Source organism: Mus caroli, chromosome 2, assembly GCF_900094665.2.
Source record: "Mus caroli chromosome 2, CAROLI_EIJ_v1.1, whole genome shotgun sequence".
NCBI lineage: Eukaryota > Metazoa > Chordata > Mammalia > Rodentia > Muridae > Mus > Mus caroli.
This window is the reverse complement of record NC_034571.1, coordinates 150,097,440-150,113,077: the sequence shown is the minus strand read 5'-3', so window position 1 is coordinate 150,113,077 and position 15,638 is coordinate 150,097,440. Positions and strand designations below refer to the sequence as shown.

At 52.2% G+C, this 15,638-nt stretch overlaps 1 protein-coding gene across 1 annotated transcript in view; it reads left to right on the top strand.

Moving 5' to 3' along the window:
- The first annotated feature begins 4,011 nt into the window (after nucleotides 1-4,011).
- Tgm2 (transglutaminase 2) overlaps nucleotides 4,012-15,638 on the top strand; it is a 29,993-nt gene continuing 18,366 nt past the window's right edge. Inside the window, exons 1-3 of the mRNA XM_021155896.2 lie at nucleotides 4,012-4,153; nucleotides 7,236-7,415; nucleotides 11,442-11,684. Coding sequence (XP_021011555.1) covers nucleotides 4,144-4,153; nucleotides 7,236-7,415; nucleotides 11,442-11,684 — 433 coding nt within the window. The 5' untranslated portion in view covers nucleotides 4,012-4,143. The remainder of the gene's footprint in view (nucleotides 4,154-7,235; nucleotides 7,416-11,441; nucleotides 11,685-15,638) is intronic.

Genomic DNA, 15,638 nt, shown 5'->3' with positions numbered 1-15,638 from the left:
CTCCTCCTCCCCTCCTCCTCCCCCTCCTCCTTCTTCTTCTTCTTCTTCTTCTTCTTCTTCTTCTTCTTCTTCTTCTTCTTCTTCTTCTTCTTCTTCTTTCTCATTGTAGATGCAATGTGGTCAGCTACTTCAAATCACTGACCCCATACTTCCTCCAAAATGATGGACTATGACCTTGAACTGTGAGCTGAAGTAAATCCTTCCCTTTCAAGTTGCTCTTGTCAGAGGATTTTATCACAGGGACAGAAGAAAAACTGAGACAGGAAGGCTAGAAAGATATCTCAGTTGTTTCTGTATCTGACATGCAAGTGTGAGGACCTGAACATTGATACCAGAATCCACATAAAAGCTGGGTACCACAGTACACACCTGGATGCAATCCCAGCTCTGGTCGGCACGGACAAACAGAGGACATTTGACACTGACCTCTGGACAGAGGCTGTTGGCCTTCCAGTCAGAGCATGGCATTCCACACCCTTCACCTCCCCAGCAGCCTGGATATGCCATCCTCTCTGAAGGGTCTGGACTACCCCTTGACATTTCCACCCATCCCCTGTGCTAATGGCACCACTCCACCCACCATTTCAGCCCAGGGGAATGGCTCAACTGCCTTGGATCCCTCACACCAGATCCTGCTCATCCCTGTTAGTCACTGTTGGTAGAAAAGGAAAGGCCTCCTAGTCCCCCGTCTCTGTCCCACCCTTGGCTCTCCTCCCTTTCATGAAACTCAGAGTCACTTCTGGCCCAGGGACCTTTGCCCTATGGGAATGGACAATGTCTGGGAGCCCAGTCATGCTGTGTGACCTCAGGTTTGCTCAATCTCTGAGTCTAATCTTCCTCTTCTTCCTATCCTTTCTTGTTATTTTTCCCTCCAGCCTTTTCTAACTCATCCTTCTTTTATTTTATTTTTATTTTTTATTTTTTTCTGTAATGTCAAACACATTTTGGACACCCACAGTCTGTGACAAAACACAGGTCAGATGCATCAGCCACAGCCCGGAGGACTTCCCTTACTGGGAAGAGACTGACACAGGCCCCTGAGGGCTTCCCTATGGCTGGTAGAGACAAACCTTTTATCTGACGCACTTGACTATGTAAAGTTAGGCCGTCACCTCACCTCATGCCTCTCTTACATCATTTAACAAATGAGCAAAACTCATGTAGTGAGGCTTTCACAGAGTTCATGGCCATACATGGAGAATCTAAAAGCTCACCTTTGACACGACTGTGACACCAGCCTCCTTTCAGATGAGACCCAGTACTGAGGCCTATAGGATTCAGCGCTCTGGCTCAGGCAGAGTCCTTGGGGGGCAAGGGGGGACAGGGAGCTCTTCAGAGCATCCCAGCACACAGTGTCAGCATTGTGATCTGCTTCTTGTCCCTTGGGAGCCCCACTTTGTGAGAAAGTACCAGACATCTTCATAATGAAGTTTCTTGGTGATGTTTACTGATTCTTTACTGTGGGACCAACACTGGGTAAACAATACCTAATCCCCTCAGCTGGAGATGCGTCCATTTCGCAGAGGAGAGCCAGAGCTCAGAAAGGTCTAACAGCTTGAGGATGCTCCCATAAACAATAGTGAGCTCCGTACAGGAAGCTCAGATAACTGCACAGTCCGTTCCCAGCAAAGCATGGCAAAGGGTTCCACACAGTGGTCTCCAGGGACCTGCAACCCTCCACCACCTTCTCCACACCAGCAAGGCACTTCTGAGACTTTTTTTTTTAATTTAAAAAATAACTTAGTTTTATGTACATTGGTGTTTTGGCTGCATGTGTGGATGTGTGTGTGTGTGTGGGGGGGTGGGTGTCAGATCTTGGAGTTACAGACAGTTGTGATCTTCCACGTGGACCCTGGGTGTTAGATCTTAGAGTTACAGACAGTTGTAAGTTTCCATGTAGGGACCAGGAATTGAGCCCAGGTCTTCTGCAAGAGCAGCCAGTGGCCCCCGAACCAATAAGCCATCTCTCCAGCCCCCAGTGCTGAGTCTTATCTGCCCCTGTGAGGTATGACACAGCAAGGTCTCACAGATCTTCTCAACTGAAAACTGAAGTCAGAGTCAGGCAAGGGACCCAAGTCACAGGACTGAGAACCAAGTCTCTGAATCCAGTTCTGCCCTGGCCCCTGCCTGCTACCTTACTTAAGTCAATGGACCCAGTCCAGTATGGCGGCTTAAGGCCCTGAGCCACCACTCAATTGGCTACAGTTCTGTAGAAAGAGACAGAGAAAGGATGCAGTGTTGGCCACGGGGTGAGGAGCAAGCCTGTCGTTTCATGCTGAGTCCCTCACAGGCACCCGAAAAAACTGGTGGGACACCCCCACCATCTGCTCAGTGGATCACAGCTTGCTAATCCTGACCCCACCGGGACCTCTCACAGTGACCCCATGCATGCCTCCATTGTACAATGGGTGGGAGATACAATGGTTAAGGGAGGCCCAAGCCACACCACTGTTGGGGAACCTAGACAGGACTTTAAGGAGGAAGGGCTGTCACCATACAAATAGGGACACAGGGACACGATGGTAGCAAGAGTGACCGGGCCTCCACATCAGCCCTAGGGGGGCTGGCTGTGGGTTCTATGGTAGTCACAGCAGGGGTCTGGATGACTTCATAACATACCTGTTCTCTGAGGCACTTGGGTGGAGACAAAGGTAGGAAGAATGTGTCCTGGGATGGGAAAGGTCAACGGAGGCAGCTCTTACCTTCTCTGACAGGGCTGACACCCTTAGGCCAGCCTGGGCCTCAACAAGAGTCCCTAGGTGTTGACCACTTTGACTATGCCCCATTCAAACTCATGAGGAATGAATTCTTGTCCTTATTCCTCACAGGATGGAATGGAGGCCCCCAAAGGCAAAATACCTCCCTGATCCCCTAGCTGTCAGGGGCAGCGTGGGTAATCAAGAATCGCCTCTTGTCTGGTGGTCACTCACCAACTCCTCCCTCTGGTCCTTCACCAGTCAGGGAGCAATTTCTATAACAACTACCATAAAGTGGGGTGACCCCGGGGTCCCCAAGGACTGTATGGGCTTGTCTTGGCACCCTGAGTCACACTCAAATAGAGTCTGGGGGTATCCTCTCAGGTCAAAGCGGCCAATCATGCACAGTGTTCCAGAAGAAGGGCTAGAGGGATTCACAGGCCTATGCCTTTTCAAGAAGTTGCCCACTCAGGCTCCATGGTGGTAAGGGAGCTTAGCAAGCTGTCATCAGAGAAGCCAGGATGGAGTTGGTCCATGGGAAGGGTCAGCGGTACAGTGGTCCCTGGGCTCTTCTGGCTGTAGTTCATAGTGGGCTAGCACAGGGAGAGGGATGGGAACAGGAATAGGCGAGAGGATGGGCGAGCAATGGGTGGGTGGGGGATTATCGGAATGAGTGGCTGGGTGAGACAGGAAGGGTGTGGGTGTCTGTGGGAGTCCACGTGCCAGTACCTGCGCTCCTGTCTGCCAAGAGTCTATAAGTGCCCACATCCAGATACCTACGCATTTGAGGGTTATATGGAGCTTAGTGGAAACCCAGCCCCGTGTCTGGCTATGTCTATGTCCTGGCTCTCTAGGTTTGCAATGTGACTTAATGTGGGATATTCCTTTAAGCTTTGTGTGTCCAAAATTGTTAGTTGATTCTATGGGACTATGTGTGGATCTCTATGGCTATCTGTCGGCTTGGTTGTGTGTGTGTGTGTCTGCTCCATGTGCATGTGTGTATGGCGTGTTCAAGTGTTTACATGCAGTATGTGTGTGTATAGTGTATACTTGTAGATGGTTTATGTGCATGTGTATATATGGATGTGGTATGTATGTGCACATGTATCTGTGTGTGGTATATTCATGTATATGTGTGGAGAGGTGCGTGTTCTTGGCCACTGGTTTGGCCTGTGGATCTTATCTCTGTGTTTAGGGTATTGGTCACACGCTCCAGGTGTCTGTTCCGAGGTCGTCCTGTGTCCAGCAGGGGGCGCTCCCGGCAGCCTTAGTTCCCGGACAGACAGCCGGGGGTGTCCGCCCCGCCCCGCCCGGGGCCCGCCCGGCCGCCTGGCCGCCGGGCCGCCCTGGGCTATAAGTTCGCGCCGCGCGGCTGGCCCGCAGCACCGCGCTGGTGATCCTCGCTTGAGTGTCCCGCTGCGTCTGAGCTGTCGCCGCTAGCCTGGCCATGGCAGAGGGTGAGTGAGTGCCGGGCCGCGGGGAGGTAGAGTCCGGAGCAGGCTGGGCTGTCTCCAAGGCTCCAGAGGAGAGCGACAGGTGGGCCAATGGGAGGCACCTTGCTGGCCCTGAATTGTTGGCCTCAGTTTTCCCCACCCCAGGGCATAGCCGTTAATTCTAACCCTGGATGAGGTGAAAATGCTACCCAGAAGGTGTACTGGGAAGGGTAAGGTACTGTCATGGGTCTCCCAATTAGTAGTTAAGAACTGGGACCCTGCTGAGTGCCAGGTGCAGAGGAGCCACTCAGGGATGCTGGCCAGCACAGGGGGCACTTGGCTTTCCTCTGTGCCTGGAAAGGGGTACAACTTTCCTGGCTGATTCTGTGGTCTCAATCCCAGCATCTGGTGGAGCACTGCTGAAGCCAGGCCTGCCTGTTCTTTCAGGTCCTCTTGAGCCCTCGTGTTCTCCAAGCCCAGATTCTCCTTGTTGAAGCTCAGGGTTCCCTGCTGTAAGTTAGGGGCAGTTGGACCAGCCTTGGTACAGCCACAGGGCTGAGAAGAGTGGAGAGGGTCCAGGGTCCTGCTCATTCCCTGCCTGCCTCCTTCATGTGCTCACATGTGTGCATGGGAAACACACGGGATCACATGAGTCAGGACTTGTACAATGGAGGATGTTCCTAACACGGTCAGACCAGAATCCCAGCTGACTATAAGGTCAAGTCCATTCAGGGATGGCATCTGCCTGCACTGTGACCTCAGGGAAGGGACATGAGGCAAGAGAGGGGATGTTCAGAGGGACCTGAAGCAAACAGGGAAATTCCAGAGGCCTTGGTCACTCCCTTTTCTGAAACCTCAACAGGCTGTGAAGTGTCACCTAAGGGGCTGCTTATCTGCAAGGCAGTTTTCCATCCCTATCCCCAAATTCTGGGGGACCTCAGAGATAGCCCAGGATTACTATGCTGGGGCTTCCTCCACCAAGGTTCCCCCCCGGCCTCTATGACTCTGAACCCTGGCTACTGCACCCTTCAGCCTGTGTGGGTGGGGTACTCCACCCTGTCTCCCCAGGCCAGGGGATGGTTGCCACCAGGGCTTCTAGAAAAATGGCCTTTTTCCTGCCTGAGCCTTCCAAAGTTGAGGATTTTGTGGGTCTGCCCAGCCTCAGTAGCAGTGGCGTTAACTTCTTTGCTGTGGTGTGGCCGGTCATTACCAGGGAAAACCTATGAGTCTTGCTACAAATCAAAAAGGCACCTGCTATACGACCAGGGCCACAGACCTTTCACTTGAGGTGGTTTTTGGAGAAGCCTTCTGCACTTCCAGGATGGTCTCCCTGAATTTGGAATTCGTGCACAGCAGGGGGCCCGGCACCTAGGCTGGAAGACTTTGGGCCAGTCCTCACCCTGGGCACATGTCCTTCAGTGGCCTGAAATCTCTGAGAGTGTTGTGCCTACTCTCAAGCAGAAGGGCTCCCTAGACCTGACCATGAGCCTGTTCAGACCCCGCCCCCACCCCATCCCACCCCACCCCTGTCACCTAGTGCTTACCCAGGTCCTCAGCTCCTCCTGGAACTGAAAATAGAACTTCACAGCACACACCTCTCTCTGGGGCTGCCCCCCCCCCGCCCCCGTCTTGACTTCTTAGTACCCTTTGAGGTTCGAGGGTAGGAACACTTGTCTAGGATCACAAAGCAACACAGAGAATGAAAACACAGGTCCTTTATACTCCCGAGCTGTCATTTTAAAGCCTTTTCTTTTGGAGAAAATTGGGCATCCGTAAAGTAAGGACAGGGTGATACATTTCTGCCCTCACCATCCAACCCACTCCTGCCTCCCGCCCTGTGCTGCTCTGGGGAAGAAAATCTCATGTCATTATCAGCTGTGAGCCTATCAACACATGCATCAGAAATAAAGATCCTCCCCGGAGACAAGGCAGCAGAATCCCCCAGTTTCTCCACTGTCACCAGTTCAACTCCCAGCCGTCTGTCTCCTGCTCACAGTAAACGCTTAAAAATCATCTTGTGAAATCGGTCTTAATATCAGCCGTACATCACAATGACCAGAACGGCCTCAGTTTCCCATTACAGGGTCTCCTTTCAAACTTTTAGTTTGTTTTTTTCTTCTTCTTCTTCTTCTTGCATTTGATATGTTAAGGAAAACAGATTCCTTTGCTGAAGGTCTCCCAGACTCTGAAATTTGTTGGCTGCGCCTGGTTCCATCCTTGAGCCTGATCCTTAGTCTATGGTATTTCCAGGACATTGAAAGTTAGGATGGCTCAGGCTGTCTTCAGGCAGGAGAAACTAGAGCTTAAAGCCAGGCTGGGCTACATAGTGAGATCCTGTGCAACCAAAGGGGAAGGGGTGGGGGAGGGGGGGAAAGAAGGGAATCGAGGGAAGGAAAGAGGAGGGAAGAGGAGGAGAGGGGAGAGAAGGAGGGGAAAGGAGATTAGGGGAGGAGAGGGGAAGGGAAGGGAAGGGAGAGAAGAGGAGGAAAGGAGAGGTGAGGTGAGGGGAGGGGAGGGGAGGGGAGAGAAGGGGGGAAAGGAGATTAGGGGAGAAGAGAGGAAGGGAGGGGAGGAAAGGGAAGGGGAAGGGAAGGGAGGGGAGGGGAGGGGAGGAGGAAAGTGTTTTGGTTCTGGCAGCAAAAGCTAAGTCCTTTCAGCAGATCCCACCCCTGTGTAAATCAAAAGCCGAGTGAGGGTTGTGACCATGTGTGGTCTGCACAGAGCAGGAGCGGGCCTTAAGTGCTGCACTGTGCTTCACTCACATTGATTTATTTAATGCTTGCCGTGGCCCTCTGAGGTGGGTTCTGGAAACTGAGGCCCAGGAAACCTGAATTGCTGGAGATCACGTGACTGGGCCACAGCAGAGGCCTCTCCCGTTGCAAGCAGGACCTTGTGATCAAAAGCCCTGTTGATCCTTAGCCTGGCCTGCGACCACCGGAAGCTGTGGGTTGCAAGGGTCAGGGCTGTCTGTGCCTTATAGAGGTGAGAGTGTCACCAGGGATGAGAGACGGTCACAGGGGGTGCAGTGAGTAGGCTGGTATCACCTGAGACCACAGCCTGCTGAGGGATGCCACAATGGCTTATGCCTGTATCTCTGTCTCTCCAGAGCTGATTCTGGAGAGGTGTGATTTGGAGATTCAGGCCAATGGCCGTGACCACCACACGGCCGACCTATGCCAAGAGAAACTGGTGCTGCGTCGTGGACAGCGCTTCCGGCTGACTCTGTACTTCGAGGGCCGTGGCTACGAGGCCAGTGTGGACAGCCTCACGTTCGGTGCTGTGACCGGTGGGTACCTTTGATTCCCTCTGTGGCCTGCTCCTGATGGGAACAGGACAGATGAATTCCCACTTCTCTGCACAACCCCCCCCATCTCAGCTTTCATTAGCCCCAATTCACAGATGAGAAACTGAGGTTCAGAATGGAAGAGGGAGAGGCTGCCTCAGGCCCTGCAAGCTTGTGTGTACTGGGTCGCTGCTTTCCGTAGCCTCCTGCCTTGAAGTTCCATCAAGATCTGCCATAATCTTTCCCACACCAAAACAACCTTCCCATTTCTTCTTACCAGGGATCCTGAGAGCCCAGCAGACCTCTGGGATCTGGCTTAAACCAGCTCTGGGTGGTGGGGAAAGTCCAGGTGATTAGAGGTAGGGTGGACTGCTGACCTGCTGTGTGACATTGAGTTAGTCACTTAGCCTCTCTGAGCCTGAGTTTCATCAGCAATTCCCACTGGAGGGTTCAGTAAGAAGGCCCTGGAAATGTCCTGTAGATGTTGGTGGCTGTTGCTTGTTTCATCACTCCAGGGCCTCGAGAGATGGGCGAAGGGGTGTTGAACCCAGTCCACCCTATTCCCAATCTCTCTGATTGACTATTCTAGGAAAGTGGTCTTGAAAGCCAGATCAGTTGTCTAGCTTCTGGTAGGAACCACTCCCTCAGGGTCAGCAAGGGGCCACCTGGCTGGGATTCGGGCCCAGGGGTGGAAACGGCCAGCTTTCTTTGCTCTTTGTGGGTAGGGAGAGTGGTAAGCAGGAGCGGTCGCCCCAGCCCTGCTGAGGCCCTTTCTATCTGAGGGACTTTGATAAGCTTATCTTGGAGGCCACAGGCTGCCAGGATATCCCCTCCATCCTTTCCTCCTCTGTCCTCATCCACAGCCACTACCCAGCCATTACCCAGGGACACTATGTACCCTCACCTGTAGGCCCCTTCCTGTCACTCAAAGAGTCCTAGCCAGTGTCTGGCCTTCCAGCCTCTGTGGAGTGGAAGGTTGGCAGTGTTTGACTGTGCAGGCCTGGATCATGCTTAGAAAGGTGGTGCAGTCCACATGCCCAGCCTGATGCTCACAGTGTGGAAGCATAATGGGCTCCAATTTTGCAGACAGGGAGACTGAGATAAGGCTTCTCAGATGGTTAAGCTACTGACTCAGTGGGTCACACAGTGGTTAGAGGCACAGCTGGTTTCAGTTCCCAACCCAGCTGTGAATTGAGGCTCTCTATCACTTAACCCCGTGTCTATCTGAGTGCCTGCCTGGCCTCAGTGTACCCCTCTGTGACAAGGTGACAGGTAAGATGGCAGACTGAACAGCCTGTGAGCACGCACATTCTCTCTCCTCCCTGACACAGGCTCTTCTTTCTTCTTCTACATGGTCTGGGTGGTATAGCACAGGTACTTAGCATCCAGAGTTCAGTGCTGTGAGGGACATTGACCTCCATAACCCCAAAGTTAATCTCTGCTCACAGGCCCCCAAGGGTCACTTCCATCTGTAGCTGGTCGTGGTTTCCCTGTCCGCTATCCAAGACCCTCCCGGGTCCTGGGGAAACCTGAGGGACAATACCAGGAAGCCAGGCTCCCACCAGGCCAAGCTTGAGTCAGTGCCCAGCCCAAGCCTGTCTGGGGACCTCCTCCTCCATTAGAACTCTCCAGTTTATGTTCAGCCTGTCCTACCTACCACTCCAGGGAAACTGAGGCCCAGAGAAGGAAGAGAGTTAGTCAAACCACTCAAAGAAGGGCTTTGTGGTCCCACCCTGGCTGTTTATTTTTCCATAGGCAGTTTGGGGTCTGCAGCAGGCTCGGGCCACAGTGGACAAACAGCCCTTGTGAAAGGATGAAGTTCCCTCCCCTGGCGGAGGGTGGAGAGGCATGAGATGAAGCCAGCCCGAGGGGGTGAAGGGATCCGCTGGGAGACTAATTGAGGGTGTTACCCTGGAAGCCACACTTACCCCAGCCCAGCCTGTCACCATGGTCTGGGCAGTGCCAAGACCCCTTGGGCCTCTGGAGTTACATGGGTCTAAAGGGGTCATCATGGGACTCTTGGCTTCACCAAACTACCTTGTAGAACCACAGTCAGGAAGTTTGCAAAGCCAGCTACGCAAGCAGCGGTGGGACCAGGGGACAGTGTGTCCTTGCCTGTCCTCCAGCAAGTCCTATTAGAAGAAAGGTGTGTGTGTGTGTGTGTGCATGTATGCGTGTGCATACAGGAGCACATGTGTGATTGTTCCGGATACAGAGGTGGGACGCGTGTTTCCTGCCCAGCCCTAGGGATTACCATCAACAGACAGTGGCCGTGGGACCTGGCCCAGGCAGGTTATCAGAGTGACCAGATCACTGATCATCCAAACAGGGACACTTCTGAGAAGGGAAGGGCAGTGGCTGCAGGCATAATTATGACTGAGCTGGCCTGCCCACCCCTAACCAGCCTCATTCCCTTTGCCTCAGTTTCCACATTTGTGAAGTTACTTCATTGCTATAAAAGTGTCTACCTGTGTCTCAGCCCTCAAAGCCTGCTATGTGGTCTAAGAACTCAGATGTCTCCTGCCCCTTGGAGGGAGCACATCAGAGGCCAATCTGTACCAGAAATGCTTTCCCTGGGTGCTCAGTGAGCCTCCCCAGCTGTGCCAGAAGGCAGTGGTGAGAATAATAGGCCATAGTAACTACTTATTGAGGACTTACTGTGTGCCAGGTTTGCCCTTCTTAAACCTTCTTGGCAACCTAAGACAGAATGACTTCATTCTTCAGGCGATGAGAGGCCCCATTTCACAGATAGCGGAACTCAGGTTTAGTGAAACAAAGTTTCTCGTAGGCCCCATTTCACAGATAGCGGAACTCGGGTTTAGAGAAACAAAGTTTCTTGTTACAAGGTTACAAGCCAGTTTCAAACTTGGGAATGCGCCTTTCAGGGCATGAGGTCCAAGCCTGTTTCTTTGAGGAAGATACTGTGTCAGAGAGGCCTGGGGTCTTGGCTTAGATGCCTGGTTCTCTTGAGTTCCAGAGCTGGCTGGTTCCTTTCCAAATGTCAGCTCTGGAAGTTAAGGGAGGGTTTGAATGCCTGCAACTCAGCCCCTGGCACCCAGACAGGCTCTCGAGCCCTGTGTCATGCTTATTAGCTCACGGTTATATTTGGGCCCCTGGTGCAGTGAGGCTGGCAGACAGGGAGGAGGGGTGGAGACTGGGAGGGAGTCCCTCAGTGAGCAGGGCCCAGTATTGTCAGCCGTGGATGGCAGAGCCACAGGGAGGGGGTGGAGAAATAAAAATAAACTGTCAGGCTGCCTCCCAGCTAGCCAGAATGCTCCTCTGTTTCTTCACTCTCTGCCCAAGGCTAAAGTGACCAGCCCTGCCCTCCGGTGACTCACGCCTGCCTGCATGGGCCAGGCCACCTCTTACCTGGAAGAGAGGACTTTGTAGACCATGACATAGGATTTCATCCACCAGGAAGCAGCGTCTTTCGAAACAGAGCAGGGTAGAGGCCCATAGGTCTTAAGACCCCAGAGACCCAGGCTCTCCTAAGAGCCTTCCTCTCTAGGCAGTTAAAGTCAGAGCCCTCTTGTAAGGTGTACAGGCTGTAGGGAAATGATTGTTCTCATGTGCCTTCCGTGAGATTAGAACCCATAGCCAGAGGTTCCCCCTGCCCCATCCCCACAAGTCTACAGCCAGGGTCTCAGATGTCCAAGTTCCCCCTACTCTGAGTGTGTAGTTGTGCGGAGGGGCAGTGATATGCAAGAGAGGGTTTCAGATAGAACTGAGGGTCCTTGGCAATGTCTGCTGGTGTCATAGTCAGGCATGCTGAACCTGTCCAACGTGATGTCACCTCAGATCCGGGGCAGACGACGGAGGCTCTCCCAAGCTGCACAGACCTCTTTCTGGGGACGTCACCATGAGCCTATGGCTACTTCACTAATGAGGAGTCAGGCTTAGGGAGATGGTCTGTCTTGGCAGGGTTCCTCCAGTGCCCGGAGGTGGAACTAAGGCCTTCACCTCCGCCTGGGAGCCTGGACAGTGTCCTGCCAACCCTTCACTCACAGCTGTGCCATCTTCTCCCTGCAGGCCCAGATCCCAGTGAAGAGGCAGGGACCAAGGCCCGATTCTCACTGTCTGACAATGTGGAGGAGGGATCTTGGTCAGCCTCAGTGCTGGACCAACAGGACAATGTCCTCTCGCTACAGCTCTGCACCCCAGCCAATGCTCCTATTGGCCTGTACCGTCTCAGCCTAGAGGCTTCTACTGGCTACCAAGGCTCCAGCTTTGTGCTGGGCCACTTCATCCTGCTCTACAATGCCTGGTGCCCAGGTGAGCTATTTTCTATCTATGAGGGCTGAGGAGCATGAAGAACCAAGGGGGGGGGGTGTAAATGAGCACTGGGTGGGGCAACTTCAAAACAAGGATTCTTCTGATATCCCAGTTAGAAGCCAAGGAAGCCAAGTGACTTATCTGGTACCAAAGGATGCTCTCTCTCCTGGTCTGGGGACCATGAGTGCCTACAGCACTAGGAGCCAGGTGTCTGAATCCATTTGGCTGGTATCCCGTAGACTGGTTAAAACCATGGCTGACAATTCTGGGGGTTGGGAGGTACAAGATCAAGACCAAAGGGGTCACATGCAGTGAGGGCCTTCTTGCTGTGACCTGACTCGGGAAATGAATCATGTGGTGAGAGAGGGAGAGAGAGCCAAACTCTTCTATAGCCACCCCAACCTCTAGCTAATTAACCAGTCCTCGGTTAGAACAGGAGTTGGTTCATCAGGTCCCTCTTCCTAACACTGTTACCTCTGAGATTAGTTACAATGCAAGAACACTGGGGGCACAAGAACATTGTGGAGGCAAGGTACCAGGCTCATGGTTTGGGCCGGACACTGTGTTTATTCCCTTCATGAGGCTCTGATTTAACCCGATCCAGATTGGCTTAAGGATAGGACACTGAGCGAGGTACAACAGGGCCCGGAGTCTGACTCATAGCTACCTCCTTACACAGCTGGCAGGGACACGTCAGCATCCTTGATGCTCTGGCAGGAAGTTGAAACTCAGCGAGGTTAAGAGGCTCTTGGAAGCTCCTCCAGTCATCCAGGGGACAGTGGCAAAGCCAGAGGAGAGAGCAGGAGAGAAAGCCCAGGCCGGCTTGAGCATCAGGAGGAAGCTGAGCAGGGGCGCACCTCCCAGACTCAGTTTCCCCATCTCATCAACACGCACTCAGTCTGACCATTTTGTTTCTTTTTTCCTCTGACACAGCGAAGCAGGAGGGGACCTTCAGGCTGCCCAGCCTGGGAATTCAGCCGTCTTTTAGGCTAGTCCTGCATCTGGCCTTTCTGCTGTCAAGCAAACCCTTTCCTGAATCATTGCTTGTTTTATTTATTTTTCTTCTCTATTTGGAGACATTTTATGGCATATTTGATAGAGAGGCTTTTAAAATTCTTCTGGTGTGCCTACTTTGGTTTTTATTTCTACTTCTAACAGATGCCAGAATAGCTTTTTTATCTTTTTATTTTATGTATTTATTTTTGAGGCAGGGTCTCATATTATTTAGGTTGGCTTCCAACTCACGGTGCAGCTGAGGATGACCCTGAACTTCTGATGCTCCTGCTTCCACATGAAGCTAAAAATAGCCCCCTCACCCCATTTTGTGGGGCTGGGGAGATGGCTCAGTGGTTAAAAGCACTGGCTCCTTGTCCAAAAGATCAGGATTTGATTCCCTGCACCCATGTGGTAGAACCATCTGTAATTCCATTTCTGGGAGATCAAATGTCCTCTTCTGACTTCCTTGGCGGTACACATGCTGGTATACATGCCATCAAAACATACACACACAGATACACTCACACACACACACACACAATTTTTTTTTTAATCTTCTACTCTGGGGACTCTGTTGTCTGAGATCTTGAGTTAATCTTAGCTCTGTCCATACACACCTGGAGAAATGGTCCATTGCTCCTGAAAATTGCTATTTCCAAGATGACTGCCAGCAAACATGAAAGGCCAAGGCTAGTATTGCTGGCCTATAATCCTACTACTTGAAGGCTGAGGCAGGAGAATTGTGCATTCAAGGACAGACTGGGCAGCTGGGCAACCCTGTCTCAAAAAAGAAAGAAAGAAAGAAAGAAAGAAAGAAAGAAAGAAAGAAAGAAAGAAAGAAAGAAACAAAGAAACAAAGAAACAAAGAAAGAAAGAAACAAAGAAAGAAAGAAACAATGAAAGAAAGAAACAAAGAAAGAGAGAAGTAAAAAGAAGACTGGAGATGAAGCTCAGTGGTTAGTGTTGCTTAGCATGCTTGAAGGCCTGGGTTCAGTCACCAGTACTGACACCAACAAAACCACAGAAGAACCACAGTCCAATCAGCTGACATCTGGTTTCTCCTGCAGTTGTCTTCAGATCTGTGCACAATGCTCTGAGCACAGCTGCCCAGTCTTTCCAAGAGTCCAAACGCCTTGTACATTCCCCACATGGGCTGCATCTGCCCAGTGCCCCCCTTAACGGCCCTGAGGTCATCCCCAGTGACCTGTGGGGTGTCTCACAGATCACATGATGCAGGGACTGTTTGGAAAAGAAGTGGCTTTGCTGAGACAAATTACAGTTTGTTTGGGTGAAGTAAGAACTGTTGCCAACCCACAGGGTTTTAGAGTTCAGGACAGGGAGAGGGCAGCTCCCGGGATGTCACCCTTCCTTTGGCTCAGTCTTAACTCTGCCCTGAAGATTGGAGTGGGTCCCAGTCCAGCAGTACAATGAATGACTAAGATGACCCACACTGCAAGGCCTGGGGGAGGCAGGAACTTGGGCTCGGGCGGGGATAGCTGTAGTAGGGGGAATTTTCAGGATGGATAGGAAAGGACTGATCTGCCTGGAAATGGGACCCCTAACCTGGATCCAAGGCCACAGGATAGTACCAGTGTGGGTATGGCTTCCTGTCCCAGAATACTCAACTTTCCCAGAAATCAGAGCCATGGTCCTAATACCACATATGCTAACCACACTTCATGTGGTAATCCTGAGTTTTGCTTTCTCTTTCTCCTTTCTTCAGTATCCACAGAGCTCAGTACTGTAAAATTAATCCCCCCATACCCTTCTCCCACCCCCTCCCCACACCTCCCTCACTCTTCCCTCTCCCTCCCTGACATTTCCAATCCCTGCCCCAGCTCTGGAGCCAGAAAGCAGTGTGCCCAGGGCGCCAATGCCCTCGCCTTCCTGGATACAATGCAGAGGTGCAGACACTGTACAGGTCTCTGAAGGTCTAACCTTACCTTATAGCAGCCCATAGGACTCTTTCTCCAGCAGGTCCAGCAAGGACTGGAGTTTGCCACTCTTTTAGGCACCATGAAGATATTATAAATTCTTTTTAAAGAAAAAAGGGGATCTGGGATGCACCTAGGTTGGTGGGGTACTAACCTAGCTGATGTGAAGTCCTGGGTTTGATCCCTAGGGAACACACACTTGTAATCCCAGCACTCAAGAGGTAGAAGCAGGAGAGTCAGAAGTGCAAGATCGCCTTTAGCTACAATAGGGAGTTTGAGGTCAGCCTGAGATCCATGAGACCCTGCCCTTAAAACATGTTTTTTAAGTAAATATGTCATTGTGCAATATTAAGATACCAACCATAGTTGAATTTTCTCTGTGGTGGAGAGAGGACGACATAGGGAACAGACACCAGGCCAAGGCTCACCAGAGTCATCGTGAGACTCCAGGTTTCCCCTCCCAGCCTCAGTTTCCCTGTCTATGACACAGGCATCATAAAGCCAGCCTGACCACCAAGCCTCAGCCTCCTTGGCCCTGTATTACCTCCCAGCCCCACACCCCCACTAGTCACGGGGAATCCGGTAGCCCATGTTTTTTCTGGAACAAACTTTGCCACCTGTGCCCTCAGCTTATGCTGCCATCCTGCAGCCTCCTGTGTCACAAGCCTCCCTGACCCCAAAGCTGGCTGTGCTCCACTTCCCTAGGACTGTGGTGACCCTTCCTTGGTGGCCCTGGAGCCTTCTCCCCAGGGAGTGCTGCACCTTCCTAGCTGGCTTAGAGTTCAGTTCCCAGCACCCCTCAGCTGCCACACCTTTCACTTTTAGACAACTCCAAGAGGTGCTAAGAGGGGCACCAAGACCCAGATCACACTGAAAATAAAACATCAGAGCCGGGTGGTGGTGGCCCATAACTTTTAGTTCCCTGCACTCGAGGCAGAGGCAGAGGCAGAGGCAGAGGCAGAGGCAGAGGCAGAGGCAGAGGCAGAGGCAGAGGCAGAGGCAGAGGCAGAGGCAGAGGCAGAGG